This window comes from Lissotriton vulgaris, chromosome 1_2 (assembly GCF_964263255.1).
Source record: "Lissotriton vulgaris chromosome 1_2, aLisVul1.2, whole genome shotgun sequence".
Classification (NCBI taxonomy): domain Eukaryota; kingdom Metazoa; phylum Chordata; class Amphibia; order Caudata; family Salamandridae; genus Lissotriton; species Lissotriton vulgaris.
The window spans coordinates 64,143,184-64,168,983 of record NC_141686.1 but is presented as its reverse complement, the minus strand read 5'-3'; the positions used below and the strand labels follow the sequence as shown (position 1 = coordinate 64,168,983).

Here is a 25,800-nt window from a genome sequence, read left to right as displayed (position 1 = left end):
AGTGGTGGTTGACGAACTGCGTTTGAGTCAACGGCAGACCACTCTCTTTTCCCCTACCAGATCTCATAGAAGTGACAGATGCATCACTTCTGGGCTGGGCCGGCCATCTGGGAGAGGTGGAGATCAGGGGACACTGGTCCCCGGCAGAGTTAGTGCTCCACATAAATTTGTTGGAGCTCTGAGTGATTCGATTGACATCGAAAGCATTTCTTCCCACTGTCAAGGGAAATCTAGTGCAGGTGTTCACAGACAACACCATCACCATGTGGTACTGCAACAAGCAGGGCGGGGTTAGGTCATAGGCGCTTTGTCTAGAGGGCCTCTCTGGACATGGCTGGAACACCAGGGCATAACCTTGGTGGTTCAACACCTGTCAGGTTCTCTGAATGACAGGGCGGACAAACTCAGCCGTCGATGCCTAGCGGAACACGAATGGTGTCTCCAGTCGTAGGTGGCGCAAGGTCTCTTTGATCAGTGGAGAGAACCTTGGTTAGATTTGTTTGCCTCTAAAGAGATCGCGCCGTGTCAGCAATATTACGCTCTGGAGTTTCCAATGCGGCTATCCCTCAGCGACACCTTTCATCGCAAGTGGAGCTCAGGCCTTCTGTACACCTTTCCGCCCATACCTCTCCTGCCCAGGAGCAATAGGTCCCATGTCATTCTTGTGGCTCCGGACTAGGTGAGGAGAGTCTGGTATCCAGAACTTCTGAAGATGAGCATCAATCCTCCAATCAGACTGACCCGTCGGGAGGATCTTCTGTCGCAGCACACTGGGTGAGTTCTCCACCCGAACCTGTCAACTCTGCGCCTCCATGCTTCGAGACTGAGCGGCGGCAGTTGATGGCTTTTGACCTTCCTCCCGAAGTATGCAATGTTATTTTGGCGGCCAAGCGGCCCTCCACTAAGACGGTATATGCCTTCCATTGGCAGAAATTTGTATTATACTGTACCGAAAGGTCTATTGAGCCTCTTAATGCTTCTCTTTCCACTGTACTTTTATTTATTCTGACCTGTGCCCAGCAGGGCTCTGCTTTGGGAACTCTCAAGGGTTACTTTTCTGCTCTGCTTTTTTTTACAGCTGCCAGACCAGCCCTCCCTCTTTAAGTCTCCGATTTGTAAATAGGTTTCTAAAAGGACTGGCTCACTTGTTTCCACCCACAGCCTTTGTTATTCCACAGTGGGACCTTGATTTTGTGTGGTACCTTCGAGCCTTTACATAACTGTCCCCTCTGGCTGCTGACCATCAAAACAGCCTTTTTAGTGGCAATTACATCAGCCCGGAGAGTGAGTGAGTTGCAAGTGTTCGCGTGCACGCCTCCCTATCTTCTGTCTTTTCCAGACAAAGTGGTGCTTCGCACCAGGGCTTCCTTTTTACCAAAGGTTGTGACCCCATTCCATCTGGGTCGATCCATCATGTGGCTCACCTTCTTTGCCCCCTCGCATTTCTCTAAAGTGGAGGAGCGTCTCTTCTACTTTGACCATACAAAAGAGTTCCGGGTGGACGACCAACTCTTTGTGGGGTTCGTGGGAGCTTAGAAGGGAAGGGCAGTGCAGAAAAGGACAGTCTCTCGCTGGGTCGTTCTTTGCGTTACTATGCCCTGGCAAAGAAGCAGCCCCCTGAGGGATTAAGGGCCCATTCCACCAGGGGGAAGGCTGTGACTACGGCCTTGGCCCTGGATGTCCCAGTCCTGGACATCTTTCAGGCAGCAACGTAAGCATCTTTGCACACATTTGCCAAATACTACTGCCTGGACAGTCTGGTCTGCAGGGTTGGGCGTTTTGCCTGTTTGTTTCTGCAGAACTTCCTAGTTTAAGATATTGGTCCGCAGCCCACCGCCAGGATGGTATGGCTTGGGTATATAACTCTAAGAGAAGGAATCTGCAGATAGAAGTCTGAACAAGTTACTTACCTTTGATAACACATTAGCTGGTAGAGACTTATCTAGCTGCATATTCCTTACAGCTCCACTTATGACTCACTGTTTTCTGGACTAATGTTGCAGGGCTAGGATTACTCCCCTTTTCAAGGTCCTAGTTTTGCACACAACTACGTAAGTTACTTTGTGGCTCTGCTCTTATGGCGTGTAAAAAAATAAAAGTACTGTCGTCGGTGTGCCTGGGTGGCGCCAATATAGGTACCACGGCGTCCTAACCGGGGCAGACGACATCACGCAGAGCCGAATGGAGCCACCTGACTGCACACACCAGGGCTATTGCTCAGAAAAGTTTCCGAATCCAGACTGATGCCTGGGAAATTCAAAGTTAAGGAATCTGCAGGTAGTTATAGAGTCTCGCGGGCAGGACAACACCTGGGGGCACTGTCAAAACTTACCTGCAAGCCCGCCAGGGCTCGAAGCACCCTTGCCACTTGCCTTGCTCTCCCCCGGCGCCACCTTCACTATCGCGGCCGCTGAGAGGAGGGAGCACTCACCGCCGCAAACTACAACTCACAGGGTCCTTTGCTGGGACTCGGGACGCCGCCTGCAGTGTCAGTGAACCGCGCCCGGAGGCGCATAAAGACGTGGCGCTCCTCCCGCGTCGCGGGACGCGCGTGGGCGACGCCGGGCTGAGCCCGGGCAGAGGGCGGGCCGTCTGTGGCCGTCCGGGGACGACCAGGGACGGGCCATATCCCTAAATACTCCCCAAAAAGGACCATTGTCAGCTACAGAAACACCGTAAGAGGAGCTCTACTACTAATTGAGACTGTTTGACTCTGGGGTGGCATATTGTATTGTATTCCTTGTATAGTCAATAGTACCATACATATAGGCCACATGGGGAAACGGAAAGTGATGGAGGGGGGAGCGTGTCAGGCAATGCCTCAAAGCTTCGTAACGGGAAGAGACCAACTAAAAAGGTACCCAAAGCTGCTGCCACTGGATCGTATTGATACCCTTGTGGACGAATGTAGGGAAATCCTTGTTGTTAATCAAATAGAGCCTGCTATGTCTGATAAGGGTGGGGACACCTTGGATTCATCTAATGTTTCAACTGAATATCTCAAAATACCAGTTATGTTTAAAGCAAAAAGGAAACGTAAATGCAAGGAAAGTATGAATATGCCAACTGAGGTCTGTTTAACGGCATCTAACGAATCTGCTAGTATAGTGGATAGGGTTACCCCCGCAGATTCTGAGCGTGAGATTGAGCAACAGGCACAAGCCCCCCAGGTTCTTTTGGGTAACAGGTATGCAGTACTGGCTGAGGTCCATAACGAGCCTCCTCCAAGTATCAACAACTTTAGCAGTAGGGATAAGTCACTGCCGATGGATGTTGATACTTTGTCCAATCTTGTCATTTTATTAAGAGATGAAATAGAGGCATTGAGGTCATTGATTGTTAATCTAACCTCTATAATTATTGACAAAGGCGAAGTTGTACCAATCCTAACAAATAATGTGGCTCAGCCTGTATGTAATCTATCCCTAACAAGCACTGGCCCTGCGAGAAAGGCACCACTAGTCAAAACTTTGAACCAACCTAGCATCCAGAGACAGGGGAAAGCAGCAGGTCTAAACACCGGTTGCCTAGCCCTGAAAGTTAGGGACGTAGGCTTGTCTACCCAAGGCCTCAGAGGAGAGAAGAGTGGCCAAAAAACTAGACAAAATACCAATGGCCCAGTTGGACTCCAATTATACTCGGCTAAAGTGTCTGGGGGACCATTAACTCTAGGGCCAAACAAAACGGGATTTAAACCGAGCAGCCTCTATGACAGAGTACCCTATACTAAGAACAAACTATACATGACTAATGTCTCAAAACTAATAAAAGGAACATATGGCAATAGTGAGCACCCGGACTCTCTGACCAACAAAGCCATTCACTGGCTGCGCCATGTCAGAGGCTGTCGTTCGGTGATTAGGGAGGACATCGTTGAGGTGAAAAGATTGAGCTCCCCAAACTTTGCTTATGACTCTATGGAGTTAACTTTGAAATCACCATTCCTTGCAGAAAATCTTTTTGCCCTAGAGTTTAGAAGCATTGCCCCACGCCAATCTCAGATTCAGTTAAGGAAAACATGCCCTCACATTACAGTGTCCACTTTTGTAGCTCCTGAAAGATTGGGTGGGAAGACTAGCTCTGGTCTAAACAACATCGACTGACAATCATTGGACCCCCAGACAGAAGGAAGTGCGAATTGGATGGCACATGATGAAAGCGAGGGTATGTGCCCATTGCTAAGAAATGATGATTGGGTCTGAAGCGTGTGTTGTTGCTTCTACAGTAAGCCCTAACTCTGAGAATGTCCCTGAGAGAGTAGATGACACTCATGCTAATCGTCACGAAGGTTTGCTAAGCGAAACTGAACAAGAATTGTCTGAGGATAACTATGTCAACCCTCTACTGAAGGCCCCGGTTGGTATCGTGGACAATGTGGGGAAACTATTTTCATGGAACATTGCTGGGTTGTGCTCTAAACTGGACTCTGGAGAATGGTTTCGTTTTGTTAATTCTTTTGATCTATGTATATTTCAGGAGACTTGGTTATGTGAACCATCCTTTGCGCAGGGATACTTTAACTACTCTGTGCCTGCACTAAGAGGTCCAAAGGGGAGACCAATGGGTGGACTAACCATTTGGGTCCGTCAGTCCCTAAAATTAGCTGTTAAGGTAATAGACACCAGCCACAGAGACATTCAACTAATCAGAATGAATTCAGACACTTTGGGATCGCTCGACATCTACAATGTCTATGTAAGGAGTAACAAGGGTGGGAGGTCAGAGGTTTTAGCGGCCTTGGGTTCCCTCCTTGATACCCACTCACAAGATAATAACATTGTCATTGCAGGTGACTTTAATCGAACATTTGAACCCTAGCCATAGATGACGATTTCCCTGGGGACGAAGAGGATTGGCATTGGAGAGTCCCAAAATTAGAGCTGAAATCAGTTGTACGCTGGACCGAGGATTAGATTAGCATGAATGCCTTATGCTTCGAAAAAGGTTTAGGAGCACTAAATGGAAGGACATTAAGTGACAAAAATGGGTCTATGACATTTGACAATGGGTGGCATAAAAGCAGAATAGATTATGTACTCTGTAGTTTGAAACTATGTCCGCTGGTATGTGACATGGAGGTTGTGTGGAGGAGTGAGAGTGACCAAAACCCTCTGTGTACAGAGCATAAATGGTGGTCACCTACCAACGGGCCCATAGGCCCTAATGCCCTTGCACCACCCTTAACTGTCCCCGCAAATGACATGCGCAGGCTAAGATGGGTAAATGTAGCGACCAACCAGCAGGCCATTGCTAACATCAATAATTTTTATTTTTATTTTTTTTTTTAAATATATTTTTATTGCAGGAATCAGTAAATCAGTACAGTAGCGACCAGCATTGTATTAAGAGCAACCCATACAGAATAAAGTCCTCTGGCCCCCCTCCGCAAAGTTTGTACACAGACAACTGATCCGCAACCCTGGAGTTGGGCGGCTAAATGCAACAGGGGTCAGAAGAATGCTGAAGCTGGTCCGGATAACACACTGTCCGTCATCTGCTTTTCCAAACAAACCCAAAACCCCCAAAACAAACCCCCCCCTCAAAATACCTACGAACTATGAAACCCCCCCCCCCTCCCCCCCACCACCAGCGCCAGGGAGCTTATCAACATAGGATCTACTACGTGACCCACGGGGAAGGTAATAGGACTGTCAGTGCTGACTTTCATCGGGACTCGGGGCGAGTCGCTTCTTCACTTTCGGAGTCACTGGGGGCACAATAATCCCTGAGGGCCTGTACTAGCATTTCCCACTCCAACGCGGCCTCCTGCGCCTTCTCATTACCCTGCCTCCAAGCCAGCTGATATCTTAGCGCGCTCTCTCCCGCCGCCCACTTCAAAAGCTCACTGTGCCATCTACTGCCTGCCGGACCAGTTCGTGCCTTCCAGTTCCTGGTCACCTCTCGCTTGGCAAGGAGGAGCCCCAGGTCGATAAATTTACTGGAGATTTTATTCCGAGGGGTATGGGGGAACCAGTGCAAGAGCCCCACCGCCGCATCGAATGATAAGCACCTCCCCGTCACCTCCTCCAGAGTCGTCGCTACCTCCTGCCAGTAGGACGTCAGTCCTGGACAGGCCCATAACATATGTAGGAGGTCCGCCTCCTGAGCCGGGCACCTAGGGCATTCCGCCGAAGCCGTGGCAAAATAACGCCTGATCTTTACCGGGGTTAGGTACGCTCTATGGAGGACATAATAGTGAACCAGTTGGAAACGGGCGCTACGCGTGCCCTTCCAGGCACGTCTCACCAGCTGGGCCCAGGTCGTCTCCGGGATCTCCCTACCAATGTCCTCCTCCCAGCGGGTTCTCAACTTGGCGAGAGGAACCAATCCCTCGGCCATCAGCCTGCCATAGAGGCAAGTGACCGCCTTCACCGTGCCCGCCGACATCATTGCGTACTGGCACACCTGAGACAAGTGGGGTTCCTCCAGCCCGTTCTGCCAGTGCGCCTGGATCGCCCGCACAATGGCCGAGTGCAACAGAAAGTCACCCCGGGGGACCCCGAAGCGGTCAATGAGATCCTGAAAGGACAGGAGCGCCCCGTCTTCGTATAGATCACCGACGAGCTGTAACCCGGAATCCTCCCAGGCCGCCAATCGTGACCAATCCCCTCCGTGGGGGAGGGCCGTCAGCATCCCCAACGGTATTTCAGGCGCATATGGTATTCTTAGTTGGCCTCTGGCGTGAGCCCGATTCCAACACAGTCGGATAGTCCGCTCCTCCATCGATAGGTCCCGCAGGACCAGGCGTTGTCGCAGCGCTATAAAGGAGAGAACATGCCTGGCCATCCCCGTCCCTCTACCTTCTTCCGGGCCCCTAAATTCCCTGGCTATCTCCTGGGTGAAGGTCTGGAGCTGCGCCGCCAGATAGTACTTCTCGAAGTCCGGCACAGCGAGCCCCCCCTCGTCCTTCGGCCTCATCAAGGTATTAAGGGCCACCCGTCGTCGGCCCGTTCCCCAGAGGAATCCGACCACCATAGAGCGCAGGCGACGAAACGTGGCCGGTGGGATCCAAATCGGCAAAGTCCGGAAGTAATACAATAACCGGGGAAGCGCCACCATTTTGAACAGGGCGATGCGTCCCGCCACGGAGAGCGGCAGCGTGGCCCAAAAGTCCATGCTACCTCTGAGAGCTCGAATACAGCGGGCAATGTTCCCATCTAGTAGGTCCGGTTGGTCGTGATAGACGAATACCCCAAGGTACTGAAAGCAGTCGGGCTCCCATCTGATCTCCCTACGCAGCGCAGGGGCGGGGGTGCCCCTGCGCACTGGAAAGAGACAGGTCTTAGACCAACTCACCTGGAGGCCCGAGACCGCTCCGAACTCCGTAAGCGCCAATTCCGCTCCCCGCAAAGCGTCGACCGGGTCCTCCAGGAAGAGCAGCAGGTCGTCCGCATATAGCAAGACATAATGCGGGCCCGCAGCCGTCCATAAGCCCGTATAGTGGGCTCCCGAGCGGAGGTGCATCGCCAGTGGCTCCACCGCAAGCGCAAATAGAAGCGGGGATAAGGAGCATCCCTGCCGCGTGCCACGTTCCACCGGATATCGCGACGAAATCAACGGGCCCGATCGGACCCTGGCCGAAGCAGAAGCATATAGAACCGCGGTCCACTGAACAAATCCCTCCCCGAGGCCGAATCTCCGTAACACCGTGCAGAGGTAGTCCCACTCTAGGCTATCAAAAGCCTTCTCCAGGTCCACCGACAAGACCACCGGGGATGGGGCATCCACAAACGGTTCTCCAAGCAAGCGGAACAACCTTCGAATATTCATAGTCGTGTTCCGCCGTGGGATGAAACCGGCCTGGTCCTCATGCACCAGGGAACTCATATGTCCCAGCAGCCTCGAGGCCAAGATGCTGCTCAATATTTTGTAGTCCACCGTCAACATTGAAAGGGGACGGTAGGACCCCGGGTCAGATGAGTCACGACCCGGTTTGAGGAGGGGAACCACCAACGCTTCACACATCGAGCTCGGGAGTCGCCCCAACCTCTTCGCCTCCCTGTAAACCACCAGTAACCGAGGGGCTAAGAGGTCAGCGTAAGCTGCATAGAACTCCACTGGTAGGCCATCCAGGCCCGGAGTCTTGTTCCTCGCCATCCTTTTGATGGCCCCCCGGATCTCCCCCAAGTCGATATCGGAACCCAGAGTTTTCGCCACTTCCTGTTCTACTGTGCGGAGCTCCAGTGGGCGAAGATAATTATCAAGCCGGTCTGGATCGCGTGCAGAGCGGCTGCGGTACAACCCTTCATAATAATGCCGGAAGCAACTAAGAATCTCCGGTTGGGTGTACACCTCGGTCCCATCTGCCCCACGCATGTTTGTCGTTGTCTGGGACTGGCGCGTAGGGTTGGCCAACCAGGCCAGCAACGCACTCGCCCTGTCTCCCTCCGCGATAGACCGGACCGTATAGGCCTTATAGTCAAAACAGCGGAGCCGTTCGACCTCCACCGCTACCCTCTCCCTCGCCTCCATCGTTTGTGTTTGCAATTCCGGGTGACCGGGGCGGCTAACTTCAAGCTCGCGGAGTGCCCGGTCCGCTGTGTCTAAATCAGCCAGGATAACTCGCCTCATGCCCACCTTCTTAGAAATGCAATAGCCCCTCACCACTACTTTAAAAGCGTCCCATTCGAACGCCCTAGTGCTCGCGGAACCGCCGTTGGACGCGAAATAATCCGATATTCTCTCCCCCAGGTCCGCCTTAAAGACACTGTCTTCGAGGATCTCGGGATTGCTAACATCAATAATGAAGCCGATAAAGCGATACTAGCCATGGAACACATTAATTCTTCTAGTTCTGGGTTGAGTAGCGTGGTTGAAATTCATGATACTCTTTTGCGCAATCAAAAACCACTTCTTGAAGCCTGTGAAGGGCAATGGAGAGAGAGTCCCTAAGCATGCAAAATGGTACAATGCCCACTGCAGGGATGCACGAATTGCCCTAGGTATTGCTATAAAGGGGAGGGAGGCCATGGCTATCCAATCTGCTAGAAAGGAATATAAAGCTAGTATAGTGAAGGCAAAGAAAGCCTGGGACGAGCACCACTGGTCCGAATTAAAAAGAGCTAGTAATAGGAAAGACTCTAGACTGTTTTGGAGCATTGTTAAGTGGGGTGGTGAGGGGACACCTGAACCCCCAAATAACAATGTGCCGGAAGAAGAGTGGGTAAAATTCTTTAGAACACAGTATGCCGAGGCAAAACGGGTCACCACAGCAGCGGACATAAGTCCAACCCACTTCAAAGATAACTCCTTCAGTCTCAAAGAAATCTTAGTGGCCTTGAGCTCTGGGAACAGTGGGCGCGCCCCTGGCCTAGACGGTGTTCCTGCCGACGTCTTTATTAACGACAAGGAACGTTGGTGCAAGTACATTTACCTTCTTATTAACACTATTGCTAAGGGTGCAGATGTACCAACATCCTGGCAGGGAGCAGTAATTATACCAGTGTTTAAGAAAGGTGACCGATCCCAGCCCGGCAATTACAGGCCGATAAGCCTTATCGATACCACCCAAAAGATAGTAGGGCGTGTGATTGTGAACAGGCTCCTTGACTGGGCTGAGGAGGATAACGCTTTGTCACCGTTTCAAGCGGGATTCCGTAGGTCCACAAGTACGGTGGATCAGGTATTCCGCTTCAACCTGCTGCAATGTAGGACAGTGGTGCTGGGCGGGGGTAGCCTATATGCGGCTTTTGCCGACTTACGGGCTGCCTTCGATCTAGTACCACGGTCGAAGCTGTGGTCTGTTCTCAAGAACCTGGGTGTACCAGATGAACTATTGACACTGATAATGCGGCTCCATGAAGTACCCTTTGCTAAAATCCAGTGGGGGGGGCAGGGCATGGTGAAAGCGGATTTCCCGGTTGAGCGGGGCGTCCGGCAAGGTTGTTCAATGGCTTCCACTCTCTTCACACTGTACATTAACGGTGTCGTATCCCGCATGTTATCTGCGAAGGTGGACGCTCCCTCATTAGCTGGCATAAAAATGCCTATTTTAATGTTCGCAGACGACACGCTCATCCTATCAAAGACTCCAAGTGGTTTACAGCGTGCACTGTCTATCTTTGACCTATTCTGTGGGGAGCACGGCCTAGAGGTCAATGTGACCAAAACAAAACTTATGATATTTTATCCCCACCACAGTTTTAAATCTAAAATTATCATGAATGGTCGTCCTCTAGAGGTGGTGAACACTTTCACATATCTGGGTATTCACATTTCCAATAAGAACAGATGGTGCCAGAACATAGATATCGCTACATTGAGTCACAGGCAACTATCAGGTGCTATTAGCTCCGAGCATAGAAAATCCCTGACGAAACCTGTAAAGCCTGCCCTTCAGGTATATGAAGCAAAGGCTCTTGGCTCTGCACTTTACAGTGCTGAGCTATGGGGTTTCGAGAAGGTGGCTGCACTACAAACTTTGGAAAATAAGTTATTCCGGGCAATAACTGGTGTCCCTTAAAGTACTCCCTTGCTGCCCCTTAAGTACGATCTGGGCAGAAAAGCGGTTACAGATTTGGCCGGGCTTCGGCCGATTCTGTACTGGAGAAGGCTTTGGACCACGCCTGAGCTTTCCCATTATGCTGAGGCCTTTTTAGACATCATCAAAGCGGATATATTCCATAAAATCGGGTGGCTCAAATCGCTGAAAGCAACTCTGATTGAGCTTGGAATGAGTTCGCTTTGAGTAGACCCAGCTAGAGCAACATTCCCTACTAAAAGTGCTCTAAAAGAAATGTATTGGGAAAAGGTAGCCTCCCGGGGCTGGAGTAGCTCTAGTACAGGATCTATGGCCGAAGGATTCCTAGAGGCTAAGTTGTATCCTTCTTTGGAACCCTACTGGGATATCATAACTAGACCTGGCGATAGAAAACTTTTCTTCCAACTGAGAGCAGGTGCACTCCCCCTTAGATTTTTGACAGCTAAATGGAAAGGTGGGTTGAGCGATAGTTGCCCTGCTTGTGGTTCCACCAAAAAAACAACTGGCCCTTTCTTATTTTCTTGTACAGCCTATTCTGACCCAAGACACGCATGGTTAAGACCGATGTGCAAGAATTTGGGGACTACCAGTAGTACAGTTGCCTTGCGTATTATATGCACCAGCACTGCGACATGGATATCAATAGCCACTGCCAAGTATCTTGGATGGGCATGGTCGATTAGACAGAGACTGCTAGTCACTTGACTATTCTCTGTCTGGATAATCTGTCTGCGTGTTATATCTATGTTTTTATCACAAAACTGTTTTTATCTAGGTGCTTTTTAACTTTTGTATTATTTTTAAATAATTGCTAATTTTGCACTGTATGAAACTTTCAAAATTGGAACTGTACATTGTCATAAACTGTAAATAGTATGCTTTAGTTCTCAATATAATTGATTGTAAATTTAATTGTACTTTTAAATTTTAGAATGTTCTTGCTTTTATGAGTGTAATCTCGAATAAAGCATACTTTGACTTGACTTGAGTGTCTATTTGATAATGCGTTACCGAAGGTAAGAAACTTGTTTATCTGTTAGATTGTCAAAGTTAAATTCTAAACTCTTCAGCCCCTCTCTCACCGGCAGGAGTAGAGAGCAGCTCTTGAGGGCTCACAAACCTACTGTAGAAGTATGCAGTGGCCCCTCCAGTTCTCTTGGACAAACACGCACAGGCACTAGTGCAAGTATGAGTGCTAAAAACGAAGGAGATTCATTGTGAGCATGATCTCAGGAAAATACATGGTCTCATTGTTGAATCTCAAAAGAAAGATCATAAACTCAAAGGAGAATCTGTAAAGGTGACCCAGGTATACTTTCATGTACATTAGAAGCAGGCAGGCCAGAAGGATGTGGAACATCTTGTAGTAGATGTGAAAAGGGATACAAATTGGATGTGATAAGCAGCTGAAGCCATATGGTGCAAAGTGTGGTCAAGATGCACAAAGTCAGGAGCCAAGCAGGACCACACATACGTTTGTATCAGACGGGGGAAAGGTGGTGTATGGTGATTAGAAAAGGAGGCAAGAGAAACATGCAGTGAGAAGGTGTTAGACACCACAAGGTCAAGAACACAAAAGGAAAGGACTGACATGTATGGAGTGCAGCGCAGTTCGGCAGCAAAATGGTTGTGTTTTTTGTTGGGTAAGATGCTTTCTAATCAGTTTGGTAAGGTTGGGACAGAGAAAGGAAGCAGATTAAATGCTGCAGACCAATGGGTCTTGGTTGAGGACGTTCTCTGCATCTTGTATACTTGCGTGTACAATGTTTGCGTACCTGCTCTTTTACAGGTGGTTTTATTTTATTTTTACAATTGCGCACCCAATGGGATTTGTTTTGGCATTTCTTATGAAAAAAAAACTGTTGACTTCACAATTGAAATCCTGTACTTGTCTTTATAGAAATTAATATATGTGTTTACCAATGTATTGTTTGGCTTGCAGGAGACCAACGTATTAGGATTCAAGGGACCAAGAAAAATGACCGTGCTTATTCCTGGAATGAATATGAACCATGACCGAATTCCTTTCAGACCACTAAATGTAAGGTTTATGTTTTAACACCAAATCCAGGCATAATGGTGGGGTCCTTCATTTTGCTATAGGTATTGGGAGAGGCGGGGAAGCACAGCACTGGAACACTTTTTGCTTTGTGTTAATGGGGCAAAGGTAAACTAAGTTAAAGTGCAAGCCTGAAGAAGGCCCCAGTATAGATTTGGGAACAAAAGTAGCATACCGTGGAGTTAATAACTCCCAAAAATAACCCTGTATGTAATGCATGGCTTTGAGTGACTTTCATTTTGGAGGGCACAGGGATCTAATGTGAAAAGTAAAGAAACTCATTTATAGTTTTCTATGGATAAAGGGAGATAGAGCCTAATATAATGGAATTGGGAACCAATGTGCACTGGTTCCGAAGCAGTTTTGGTACTAGTGTAGTTCTCCCCAATGTATTTAGTTAGTTGTCTGACGATGGAAAGATACTCCCATCTTTCCATTGTTATGTTATGTTATGTTAACAGGCATTTATTGAGCGCACGTACACCCGTGGGTTTCATGGCGCTGAGTGAGGAAGGCGGATGAAACCGAGGCGCTTAGCCAGCCGCTTGCACGAATAGCCAGGTTTTCAAAGATTTTCTGAAGCTGATAAGATCTTTACAGCTTCGGAGTGCCAGAGGTAAAGAGTTCCAAAATTTTGGGGCAAGATGGGAAAAGCTGCAACCACCCAGCAGTTTGCGTCTAAAGGACGAGGTGGTAAGCAGAAGGTGGTGGGCAGAGCGGAGACAGCGACTGGGGTTGCATTTAGTGAGCTGACTGCTGATACATTTAGGGCAGTTGCCGTGCACGGCTTTATAGGCCAAGCTGCCAGTCTTGAAAGACACCCTGTGGGTCAGTGGGAGCCAATGGAGTTGAGCAAGGCAAGGGCTGGCCGAAGACCACTTAGGGAGTTTAAATATCAGTCTGGCTGCTTGATTTTGGACCATTTGGAGCCTTTTTAGCAAACCAGCAGGAAGGCCGAGGTAGATGGAGTTAGAGAAGTCCAGCCATGAGAGTATCTGTGCTATTACCATCTGGATCAGGGCAGAGTGAGTAAGCAAATGAGCGATCTTCCTTATTTTCCGTAGCTGGTAGACACTGGAAGAGATCACAGCGTCCACCTGCCCGCGAAGTGAGAGGTCGGCCTCAATGATAATCCCCAAGCTTTTCACAGAGGAGGAGGGGACTGGGGGGAAGCCAGAGTTCGGGCGGCCAAAATTGCGGGCCCCTGCTGATTTTACTATTTTCAGGCAGGACCAACTCGGTCTTGCCTGGGTTAAGTTTAAAATGATTGATATCCATCCAACACTGAATATGGAGTAAGGTGGCCTGAAACTCACTAACAGCATTAGGGGAGCTAAAGGAAAAAATTATCTGGAGATCATCAGCATAATTGAATAATGTGATTTTTCTAGTTTTGAGAGAGTGAATAAGAGGTCTGAGGTAGATATTGAAAAGCAGCGGGGACAAAGAGGAGCCCTGCGGGACCCCACAGGTAGAAGGAAGCTTGGGAGCAGTGAATTCTCCAAGCCTGACTGCCTGGGTGCGGCCTGTAAGGAAAGATTTGATCCATTCTAAAGCAGCTCCTCGCAAGCCGGCCTGCTCGACACGGTTGAGAAGGATGGTGTGGTCAACTGTGTCGAACGCGGCCGACAAATACAGGAGCACCAGCGCTTGATGTTCACCTCTGTCTGCGTTAACCCTCATGGTATCCATGACCGCTAAGATCACAGCCTCCGTGGAGTGTGCCGGGCGAAAACCCGTTTGATTCGGTTCTAAGAACTCTGACCGTTCAATGAAGTTGGAAACACAGCTGGTCACATGGGCTTCCAAGACTTTAGCAAGGAAGGGTAAAAGGGAGATAGGACGGTAGTTAATAGGGTTACTGGGGTCCGCCTCAGGCTTCTTTAGGAGGGGGGCAACTGTGGCGTTTTTGAAAGCGCTTGGGACCATACCTTGAGACAGAGACTCATTAAGAAAAGAAAGCACACTCTGGGGCAAGGTGGTAAATATGTCTTTGGCGACAAACGGGAGCAGTAGTCGTCGGGGGAGCCTGATTTGACACGGGTCAAGAGTGCTACTAAGGTTTTGAAACAGATCAGTTGAAGCGTATCTAGGGTAAATTGGTTACTGGCAATGTCTTGTGGAGGTTTCCAGTTAGAGGTGTTAGGAAGAGTAGCTTTAATGGCAGAAAGTTTATCGCAAAAAAAAGCGATTTAAAGAGTTACAAAGTTCTTGAGTGGGAGTCTGAGTCAGCAAGGTTCTGGTGTCGTTGCACAAGTCGTTAACAGTTTTAAAAATTACTTTAGAGCTGTTGGGGGCATTGAGTAATTTGAAGGAAAAGTAAGCTGCTTTAGTTGAAAGGAGGCAGTACAAAAGGGGGTGGTGATGGACGGAGCATCTGAAGCAATCAAACACTCACACCCAGTCAAAAGATCTGGGTTTAATCCATCGCCGTTCTTTAGCCCACTCTGCCACCCCAGTTCAGACATGGCTATATGCAAATCAGTCTGACCCTGTGCCTCATGGGAACAGTCCCGCCCGAACTGCCAAGCCATGTCTTCCCTGGACCGGAAACAAGCTTCTGAGGACTGGTTTCTGGCATTCCATTCTATGTTATAGGTCCATATATGGTCCAAGATGTGACTCCCTTCGTGAGTGGAGGCAAGGACCTGTTGGGCAAGATTGAGGTTAAACAAGAGTTCGGACAACTCAGCCGACTGCGGACCTCCAGAAGCATCATTGAACCAGTAATTCATGTCCCCAACCAAGAGCACCTTGTCATGGTTAATCACCAACGTAGCCATTTGCTCACTAAGGCTCGTGGGAAAAGTGGGCTCTGACTCGGGAGGGCGGTAAATCAAAACCAACACCAGGGATCCCCACTCCATGTTAAGTTGTATAACCAGATTCTCAGTTTCGGCGAGTGTCAGAGGGGCTAAGGTCTTGAATTTGAGGGTTTTATTGATAATGGCAGCCACTCCTCCACCCGAATTCCCAGGTGCCCGATTGGTCGTCCGTATGTAATAATCAGCCTGGAGAACTGCTAAGATGTCGGGCAGAGAATCATGTGTGAGCCAAGTCTCAGTGAGAAGGAGGACATCTGGTTTCTCTGACATAAGTAGCAAAAAGATGTTTAACTGGTGTTTTACCAGAGATCGCCTGTTGAGGTAGTTGAGACGAATAAAGGTATCGGTACAGTCAGTGCTAGATATGGGTGCTGGAGAAGGAAAACGGGTGGCAGTAGGAGTATCGCGCTCCGTGTAAGGGATAGCAATACCATTAATTTTTATACGATCTAAAGTGGTGGGCGCTAAAAGAGGGCAAAGTTCCAATATAGGCCTCAGTAATTTTAATGCCTCAGAAGAATAAGTAACAACTTGACCAGAGTCTGTGGTCCCAGAGCCCGGTCGGGTTCGGATGGGCGCAGACGGGCTTGACTTTGGCGTCCGCCGGCTCGCCCGCTGCGCACGTCGGCTGTGCGGTCTGAAAGGGGGACGCTTTTTATGCTCCCATGGGATGGGAAAGGCAAATCTGGGGGGGGGGGGGGGGGGGCATGGCAGGGGGCGTGTCTCGCTCTCACCAGTCCGCTCTCCCCACAAACATCAAGCAGCTGCGGGGGACCGAGGCCGGAGCGGGAGGCAAGCGGCGAGAGAGAGAACAGGGTAAAAGTATTTCACAAGTAAGCAAAACGATATTTTAAAAGCACCCCGATTATTTAAAAACACATCAATGCGTGGCAATAGCCTGCAGAAGCGCAGATTTCAGCTCTTCGTCAATCGCGCGTCCATGAACTGAATGCCATTTGTAGGTTTGAGGCAGAGGGCCTGTCTCGCTCTCACCGGTCCGCCCTCCCCACAAACAGCGAGCAGCTGCGGGGGACCGGGGCCGGAGCAGGAGGCAAGCGGCGAGAGAGAGAACAGAGTAACAGTATTTCACAAGTAAGCAAAACGATATTTTAAAAGCACAGCGACTATTTAAAAACACAACGACGCGTGGCAATAGCCTGCAGTAGCGCAGATATCAGCTCTTCATCAATCCATTCATTCCGGGTAATAAAATAAATTCAAATGCTTCCTTAATATGTAGAGAGCACCAGAGTAAAGTTTGAAATGTGTGCACAGGACTTCTTGACTGAACAAGAGTTCATGTTAGTTCGGACATGAAAGGGAGGCTAACAGCATCCATCTGTATGAGGGTGCTAAAAGGTAACTGGTATCACAGAATGGGCCATTTAGTATGCATCAACGTTTCCCAGCAAAATGGCTTTGGGATTTGAGTTCATCATGAGCAACATCCATGTGAACTGCAAGTCACAACTTTGAATCCTGACAGCGTCACTTATTAATTTAATGTACAAGATGAATTTAGGAATACATTAGCTAATTGCTATGGGACACTGGCTATTCAGAATTAAAAAAATGTAGAAATTAGAAATATCCTAAAGAGCCTATAAGTTGAAAATGTTGATAAGAACAATTGATATGAAAAGGGGAATTATAGTATTAAGAAGCAGCCTCAAATGGTAGAGTGGACATCACACCAGATTGGCAAAAGCTTGCTTCAAAAGGAAAGATTTCAGGGATTAAGAAATAATAACAGTAAGTTTAATAACAAATAGGAATTTCTACATCATGGGAGAGTCTTGATTGAGGGCTTGCATAGAGGTACACTTTGTGAGTGTCCAGGTACTGTTCATACTGGCTTCTGATAACACTATTACTCCCATTAGCGAAGCGCAGTTTACTTGCCAAACAGTGCTCTCCAAGGACATATAACTTAAGGAGTTTTGTTGCTTCCTGTATAATCTAAAATTCATTAGGTAGTGTAATTTGGTTTAATTTTCTTGGGGGAGTGGGCTCTTCTGAAACTGGAGTGTTTAATGGTTGCATATTTTAAATTATATCCTACGGGGGCACCAAAATAAAATTGTACTTTGCCCACCGGGAGATAGTTTTTGGACCACTGACTTAAATCTTTTAATTCTTTTACACCACTTTGCGCACTCTGCCCCCACTCATCTTTATTACCATTCTGCTCATCAAAAACCCCTCAGCCCCTCCCAGGACAGTTGGGAGTTGTAGCCCACACAAGGTACCTTGCGGTCCTTGTGTGAGGAGGGAGCCCAATGATGAAGCCTGTCACCTTCGTGTGACTGAGGGTTCTCGTTCTTAACAGCGTAATGCTCTTCTGTATACTCCCAAACTTACAATTAGTGTTGTATTGTTCTTGTGGGAGTAGTACGTTTTTGGTAGAATAACATGCTCCTTTTGAAACCCTCTGTGTGATAATAAGGTGTTCCAATAGCCATCTTACCTACATATGAAACTTATAGCTGAATCCTGGTGAAGAGCCTGCATGATTCATGACGTGCCCAGATAAAATGAAATGGAAAAACTGCCAGCTGTGCCCATAAATTGCTGAACACTTTAACTGAGGAATAAATGTTCGACCGGTTCCTAATATTGTTTTGTAAAGACATGAAGCCCCTCCTTTTCAGCACTCATTTCTTTACTCTAGAAGCTGTCTTGTAACCTTCCCTTTGGCGCCTATTGTTAATGTTTCAGTTACTCTGGTGGCCTTTGGTTAGGTCTGCACCCTGCAAACATCTTTATAAATAAATGAGAGAAGATTAGTTGAATGATAGGAGGGTAATGACATAATTTCCACCTGTCGCATCCTAAAACTTTTATGTGGGAAAGAAAGTGTTAGCAGGGAACCTCAGTGATCATATTAATGGGTGTGCTTCCACTTTTTGATGTGGGTTAAGTTAAATATTGCTAATGACCTACTTATACTTTTGATTTTATCTTTAAAAGGACAATGAAGGTTTACTCTCGAAGTGGCAAAATAAAAATCTGGAGAATATAATTGAGCTGCATAACAAAGCTCCTGTTTGGAATGATGACACACAGTCTTACGTCTTGAATTTCCATGGGAGAGTGACACAAGCATCAGTGAAGAACTTTCAGATTGTCCATGACAATGACCGTAAGTAATGTTACATATGTATTGTGTATTACATTGTTCCACTCCAGAAGCACAGCTGTCATTCTGCACATACTAAACGCTCCAGATTTCTGGACTGGAAAAGGGTGTAACATTATTTAATGTGTCTGAAAAAGATTTGCTCATCAAAAATACACTTAAAACATGGACAATATCTTGTCATTTTAAACATTCATCCTTTGTTGAGGTATTTGGTACCTCTTTATCTGCTTAGACCTGAAAATGATCAATTTAGCCACACATATATTGGAAGTGCGTGTATACTTCAATATTATTTTTTGGAACTTTTATGGTCTCAAATCTGAAATTAGACTAAAGAATTGAGAAGGTGGCTGCCCTTTAAAGCAACTAGGTAACACATGCTTCAAACCAACCAGGCAATGGCATGGTGAGCAACAAAATGGTGGATTTAGGCCCAGATCTCTGTACTGGGGTGAATGTATGACATTGTTCTGCATTCTGTCCATCAACTGTTGTTTTTGTATTTGTCACCCCGAGTGGGACTGGTATGCTCAGACGTGAGTCCCGTGCTCTCCATGCCACTGGAATCAAGCTATCCTGGCTGATGAGGGCTGAAAGCCCGAAACCGGTCCTAGGATGCTTGTTTCCAGTCCAGACCTGGCTTGGCAGTTCGGGCTGGACTGTTCCCATGGGGCACAGGGTAAACACTGATTTGCATATAGCTGGATTCACACTGGAATGGCATGGTGAGCAAAAAACAATGGATTTAGGCCCAGATCTCTGTACTGGCTCTGTACGACGTTCTGCATTCTGTCCATCAACTGTTGTTTTTGCTCAAACCAACCAGGCAGTATACACTCAGGCTTGACAGCTTATTTTAACGTGAGCAAAGTTAACAATCTTATTGTGTGAATCTCTAGAACATGCAGAATAAACATTATTAGCCAGATTCACAAACTGCATTTTGTAGCACTTAATGTAATTCTACAGTAGTACTACTCATGTACTACAATATGTAATTCATAAACATGCTGTCGAAGACCTCTGCCTCACCTGTCTTTTCTGTGTAGAGCTCGCCCAAAGTGGTGGAGATCTCTGTACTCGTAGGCATACAAATTAGTAGTAAATGTGGGAAGGACCGGGGGCGTTATGGGAAAATGGGGAATAATTACTAAATGGGAGGTTCTTAGGGAAATTTAAAGAGTGGGGACACCCTAATACCAAACACACACCCACAAGAGGGAAAGTAATTCATAAAATACATTTGTAAAGCTACTTCTGATGGATACATCTGCCTGTGGATTCCTCACCTTATGAATATCCCCTGCGCCAGCATTCCGTGGAAACTTTTTCCTAGCTCTCCACGCCTACTAGGTCGTCACAATGCCATTGCTCCGCACGCGGCTCCGCATGACGTCACAGGAGCCGTAAGAAGACCAGTTCGGCGTGATGACATCAGTTCCCTTTTTTTCGCGCTGTCGACGCGAACAGTTTTTTTCTGGGACTCTTCATACTTTCGACTGGAAACATTGTAATTTTCATTGCATCTCTCTCTGTTTTGGCCTGTCTGCTCCGAGGAAGTCTGGCTTTAAGCCCTGTAAAGAATTTGGGGGTCATATGTTGATTACTGACCCTCATGAGGACTGCCTTTGGTGTTTGATGTCTGACCACGATGTCGAGGGCTGTTCTTCTTGCAGGCAGATGAATCCGAAGGCTCTGAAGGAACCGGACGCCAAACTGTATATGGCAAAGGCAAGAAAAGAAAAAAGGGGAAGTAAAAGATCGAAGTCAAGCTCTTCGACGTCGCATGACTCCAAGAGAAAGCATACGAAGAAGAAGAGGCATGCATCTCGGCGCCAGTTGTCGAAGGCTGTGCTTTCGAGGTCGCCTTCTCCCGCCCATCGACGTCGAGCAAAGGACTCGCTTCTCTCGTCCAGGATCCTGCGTGCACTGCCTGTGATGTTGTGCTCCACTCTTTGCCATTTATGAACATTGACAGGATTACCCAGCTCCTGACTTTGTTGCCCTGTCTCACGAGTCCTCCCGCTGCCGTTTTTCAAACACCTACGGCCGCCGAGTGGAGGACTCTGTTTCCCAGCATTCCTGGCAGCGGTGCAGCCTGATCTCGTCACCCCTGCGCCCGGAGGTGCTTTTAGGAGCGCACTGCCCCCGCGTCGCGGGACGTGAGCGGGACGCCGGACGAAGCCCGGGCCAAGGGCGGGCTCGTTTAAGCCCGTTAAAGACCAAGTGAGACCGGCCCCCTCCCCCCCTCTTTATTTATTTATTCTTACCACTCCCGTTCACAGATATCTTGTATGCATGTTTTGCTTATTTAACTATATCGTACAAGCTACTATTTGTAAAGTACATATTTATATTATTGTACATCATGTCTACGAGGGGTAGTAGAAGTAAAACGGCTGCGGGTGGAGCGCAGATCATAGGTCCTTTGGAAAATTTTATTACAAGGGCAAATGAAGCTATAGATCAAGGTATTATCCTTCTGGAGCGCAGAGTCTCTCAAGATTTAGCCTTGGCTAAACGCTCGTCCTTGGGACCTCTTACATTAGCTAGAACCCCAGTACAAGTTCAGGATGCAGGTTCCCTAGTAGATGTCCGGGCAGAAGTACATAGTATGCCAAATATAGTTGATCTGTCAGCGTCGCAACTTCTGTCGGATTCATAATTAAGTTTGGCTTTAGAAAGGTCCCCAGAATTAGTTATTAACCTAACGCCAGATGATACAAGTAACAGGCAGTCAAGGGGAAGGAGGGAGGGTGCTATACGGAAACAAAAGAAACAGGCAAAAGTGCCAACGGTTAAGGAGACTTGTGTGTTAAAGAAAAAGTATGTGAAAGGGTCAGATCATCCCCCAAAGAATGGCAATGGGAAATCACACTCAGATGTGACAAACGAAGTCTTAGACATAGAAAGTGTAGAGGGTTTGGGTACGCGGGGGGAATATGTAACCATTGCTATGAAAACAGTAAATTGTTAGTAAAAATTGGGGAGCTTTTCAACACCCATTTGTCCCCAATATAGACTAGACTCTTACATATAGAAAAACAACTGGCCGAACTGAGTGCCCTCTCCAAAAACGTACCCAAAAACACACTTAATTACTGGGCAATAGCGGCTCGGGGGACAAAACTTGGAAACAACAAACTGGTAGACTCATTACCTAAGAAAACGACTGTACAAGTAGCAAATATAAATGCAAAGCCAAAGACCCCGATAGCTTTAGTCAATAAAACAGCAGCTAAATCGGTAAACCCTGCTGTGCCTACCAGACATAAAGATAGCTCACCTAAGGCCTCTCCAACACTCCCCAAAAGGGATCGGAAGAGGGGAGAAAGAGTGAAGACCCATAGTTAATTTGCCCCCAGAAGCATGTCCACTAGTAGTAGTTATGACTGGGGTTCCAGAGGTGGCGGATCATATAGATGAATCCAGTTGGTCACTAAAGAACAAAGTCCAATACTGGCTCAACACTAAACGACCCCTACCCCCTCATTGTTCAAGTAGGATCCTAATGGTGCACAAAGTCCCCTGGGTGGGAGAAGAGCGGAAAACTATCCATGGTGATTGTGTCATAATTAATTTCGAGGACCCACATATGGTAGACTACATATGTTCTTGGAGAACGCAAGGGCGCAACGCACGTATTGGAACCAAACGACTCTCCTCCTTTTATCCCCCTAGGAGTCGTGTCGGGCCGGGTCATGATAGGAATTGTAGTAGAATGGGTCATCGAGATTGGGGAGGAGACTGGGGAGGGAACCCGGGCAGAGATGGAGCATTTATGGAAAACTTTATAGGGGTTTCGACCGCCAACAGGTACAGCTGTCTGGAGATGGTCGACTGACTGACAGTAACCATCGGGTGTCCCAGAGATCCGGAGGGGTCTAGAAAGCTTGACAGAAGAGGTAATCAGTTGTCCAACAGTCATTTGAGGCTTATTCCCGATGATAGGGAAGTATATGTAGTAGTAGCACCCATAATGGAGTGTCCATCAGCAACACGGATAAATAGTAAGGAGATTGTAGCGATTGAAAGCATTGGGGATGGTGAGGTTAGCATTCCACCCAAACAAGGAGTCTTAAATGAGGGGACCACAAATGAGAATATTGGAAAAGCCTGCCTAAATATGTCGACTAAAACTGACCTTGAGATCCTTAGTTTGAACGTTGCAGGGCTGGAACCAAGATTATCGGACCAAGACTGGTTAAAGATACTATCTGATAAAGATATAATAATGTTCCAGAAGACATGGGCCACTACCGATCTCCATATAAAGGGCTTTTATTGCAATAGTGTAACTACACCTAAACCTGATTTTGGCCTATGGGCGGGTTACTAATCAGTATTAGGATAACTGCAGGTGGCAGCATTAAGACAATACCAACTAAAAGTCCTAACATTCAGATTATTGAATATAAAAGAAAGGTCCCTTTTTATGTGATTATTTTTATAACAATTATTTTTATTCAATCCCAAACAAAAACGTTATCGAACTTTTTTAATTTTTTCTGATGTCATTGAGTCACCAGATAAAAGTATGGGTAAAAAGATTATCCTATCTGGGGATTTTAATGCTAAGATTCCAAATTCCGACTTAAATGAGGGAAACACTCAAACTGATCGGGCAGCAAAAAGGGGCTTAGATATGGACTTTTTCATTCGTGAGCACATCTTAACTAATATCATGGATGTAAGCCATACCCCCACAACTAATTATGTTCCGACATTTAGAGGCAGAGACTATTCGACAACTATTGACTATATTTTTATGTCACCCGAGCTTATTGATTGCCTCACAATAGCTAAGGTATTAGAGACTGCCTTTGGGGATCACAATGCACTAGTGGCTAATATCAGACTGGGGTCTTCCCCAGCGTATGCCCGTACACTTGGGGATAGAGATATAACCCCTGTTACAAATAATTTAAGATTGAAATGGAGGGGGGTTGATAGTGGAAGCATAGTCATTATCACCGGAGCCACGTAGGGATTGATCGGGAGGTATTTCCTCGTAGAAATCGTGCTAGTTAGCACACCAGATCCTGACGTTTTGGCTCATGAGGTTTATCTACAACTCCAAAACAGTTGATCAATAGACAACGTCTTTTTTTGCTAGGTACATTATTTTTACCTGCACTGTAATTTTTCCTCACTTTTATTAGAAAATTCTGGTATTAGTTAGAGAAACGTGAGTAAGGTGGGGATTTGTGCACCCCGTCCTGAAGAAGGTGCTTCTGGCACCGAAACATGTCGACGCACACAAAAAGGAGGTCACGCACATTGTCAGCGTAGTGACCTCCCACCCTCATTTTTAGCAGCACCAGCCCGGGGGCTTATTAAATAATTTTTTGTCACCCCACGAGCCAGGTTATTTTTAACTATCACTATTTCCCAAACCCCACAATACACTCACATTTATTCAAAATACCCCCTCACCAACACCACACATAGTCTAACAAGTGCTCCCACGTCTCCGTAGGTCGCAGCACGCCGTACCCCGTAGAGGGGTACGATGACCCCGATGATGAAGCATGACACCAAGGGGCCTGTTGGTGTGTGAGGGGACCTAAAAACATAAAGGTGTTGCCCACTGTGGAGAAGACACCCTTAAACTCAAGGAGTGGATTCTAACTGTTTATTTAAATATGCCCAGGGAGAATGAATCCATTCTGATTCTGATTTCTCTCTCTCCCCCCTCTGATTGTTAATTATACAAACAAGCACCAACATCTGATCGATTCATGCACATTATCAGATGGGAATAACTTCAGGGATAATCACAGACTTTACCAATCTGTGTACAGTTATAAAGACACTTCTAACTGTCCCTAATCAAAGAACAGATATGGACCCCAAGTGGTTTGATAGTAATTGTTCAGCTGCCAATAGGGCTTTACGTAAGGCACTGAATGCAAAACCTAGATGCCAAATGGACGTTAGGGAGGCGAGAAAGAAGTATAAATCCACTATAGGGGAACGTAAGGTAACTATTCTGTCAGAGTGTTGGGAGGAGCTATCAGATTCAGCAGCAGGGAACGATTTTTTGGTCTGCAGTAAAAAATATGCTTAACATGGGAACTCAAATGTTAGTAATAAGCTGTACCATCCCGAGTAACCAGTGGGAAGATAATTTTTCCAAAGTGTATGCAACACCTCCAAATGTTAGTTGCAACTATGTACCAGGCCAATTGTACCCTCTAGAGATCAGTTTAGGTGAGGTGATCGCGGCTATCAAACAAAGCCTTGGCAATAAAGCTCCAGGGGCCAGATGGCCTCCCGATAGACATCAATACATGCAAACCTGAACTTTGGGCACCTATTTTGCCTTTATACAAGAAAGGGGAGAGAACAGATCCAGCAAATTATAGACCTATTTCACTCCTAGATAACACTCTAAAAATCTTGGGGCGAGTGCTATATAATAGAATAAATGACTGGGTATATGACACGGGGGTTTTAGACCCTTGTCAAATGGGTTTTAGAAGTGGGGTTGGGACGACGGAGCAGTGCCTGAACTTAAATTTAGTAATTGGCAAATATACCCTCGCTAGGTCCGCATTCGACCTAGTAAATAGGTCCAAATTGGGGTCTATTCTTTTAGATTATGGCATAGAAGAGCCCCTTGTACACTTTTTGGCCTACCTGCATACCGACACAAAAGCACAAGTAAGGATCAGGATGGCGGGGGAAATATCAGGGCACATAAAGGTAGAAAGAGGAGTCAGGCAGGGGTGCGTTTTAGCACCCCTGTTGTTCATTATTTATATTAATGGACTAAACAAATTTTTAAAACTGCCAACTACAGATGTCCCAAAAATAAGGGGGGGGACTGCTACCGACTCTGCTTTATGCAGGTGACGCGGTGCTTATGGGCCTTACACCAAATGCTTTACGTAGTTTGGTTAAAAGTTTTGCACAATATATGGATAACCTAGATCTTAAAGTCAATTTAAAAAAATCTTTTATCATGTCTTGTGGCCCGGGGAAAAGACAGCTTAGTGTTATTTCGGTGGGATCAGATAGACTCTATTCCACTAATACTTTTCCTTATTTAGGAATGGTTTTTGCTGCGAACGGCTCATGGAGTGGACATTTGGTCCACGCCACGAGCAAGTTCTCAAAATCCATTCATTCTATTCTTAGCCTCCCACGGCCTAAGAAAGTAGGTGCCACAAAAGTAATTTTAAAAATGTTTAAACTACAGTGCGCCCCAGTAGCAACATATGGGGCTGAATTATGGGGTCTGGGCAAAACATCCAGTATCCAGACCGAGGAAAATAGTTTCTGTAGGAAA

General features: G+C 47.1%; 1 protein-coding gene across 2 annotated transcripts in view; it reads left to right on the top strand.

Annotated features, from left to right (window-relative positions):
* TULP3 (TUB like protein 3) overlaps positions 1-25,800 on the top strand; it is a 522,214-nt gene that overhangs the window by 481,318 nt on the left and 15,096 nt on the right. For both annotated transcript variants that reach the window (XM_086952811.1, XM_086952812.1), the window contains 2 exons: positions 12,423-12,521; positions 18,335-18,506. In XM_086952811.1, the coding sequence (XP_086808937.1) occupies positions 12,423-12,521; positions 18,335-18,506 (271 nt within the window). The remainder of the gene's footprint in view (positions 1-12,422; positions 12,522-18,334; positions 18,507-25,800) is intronic.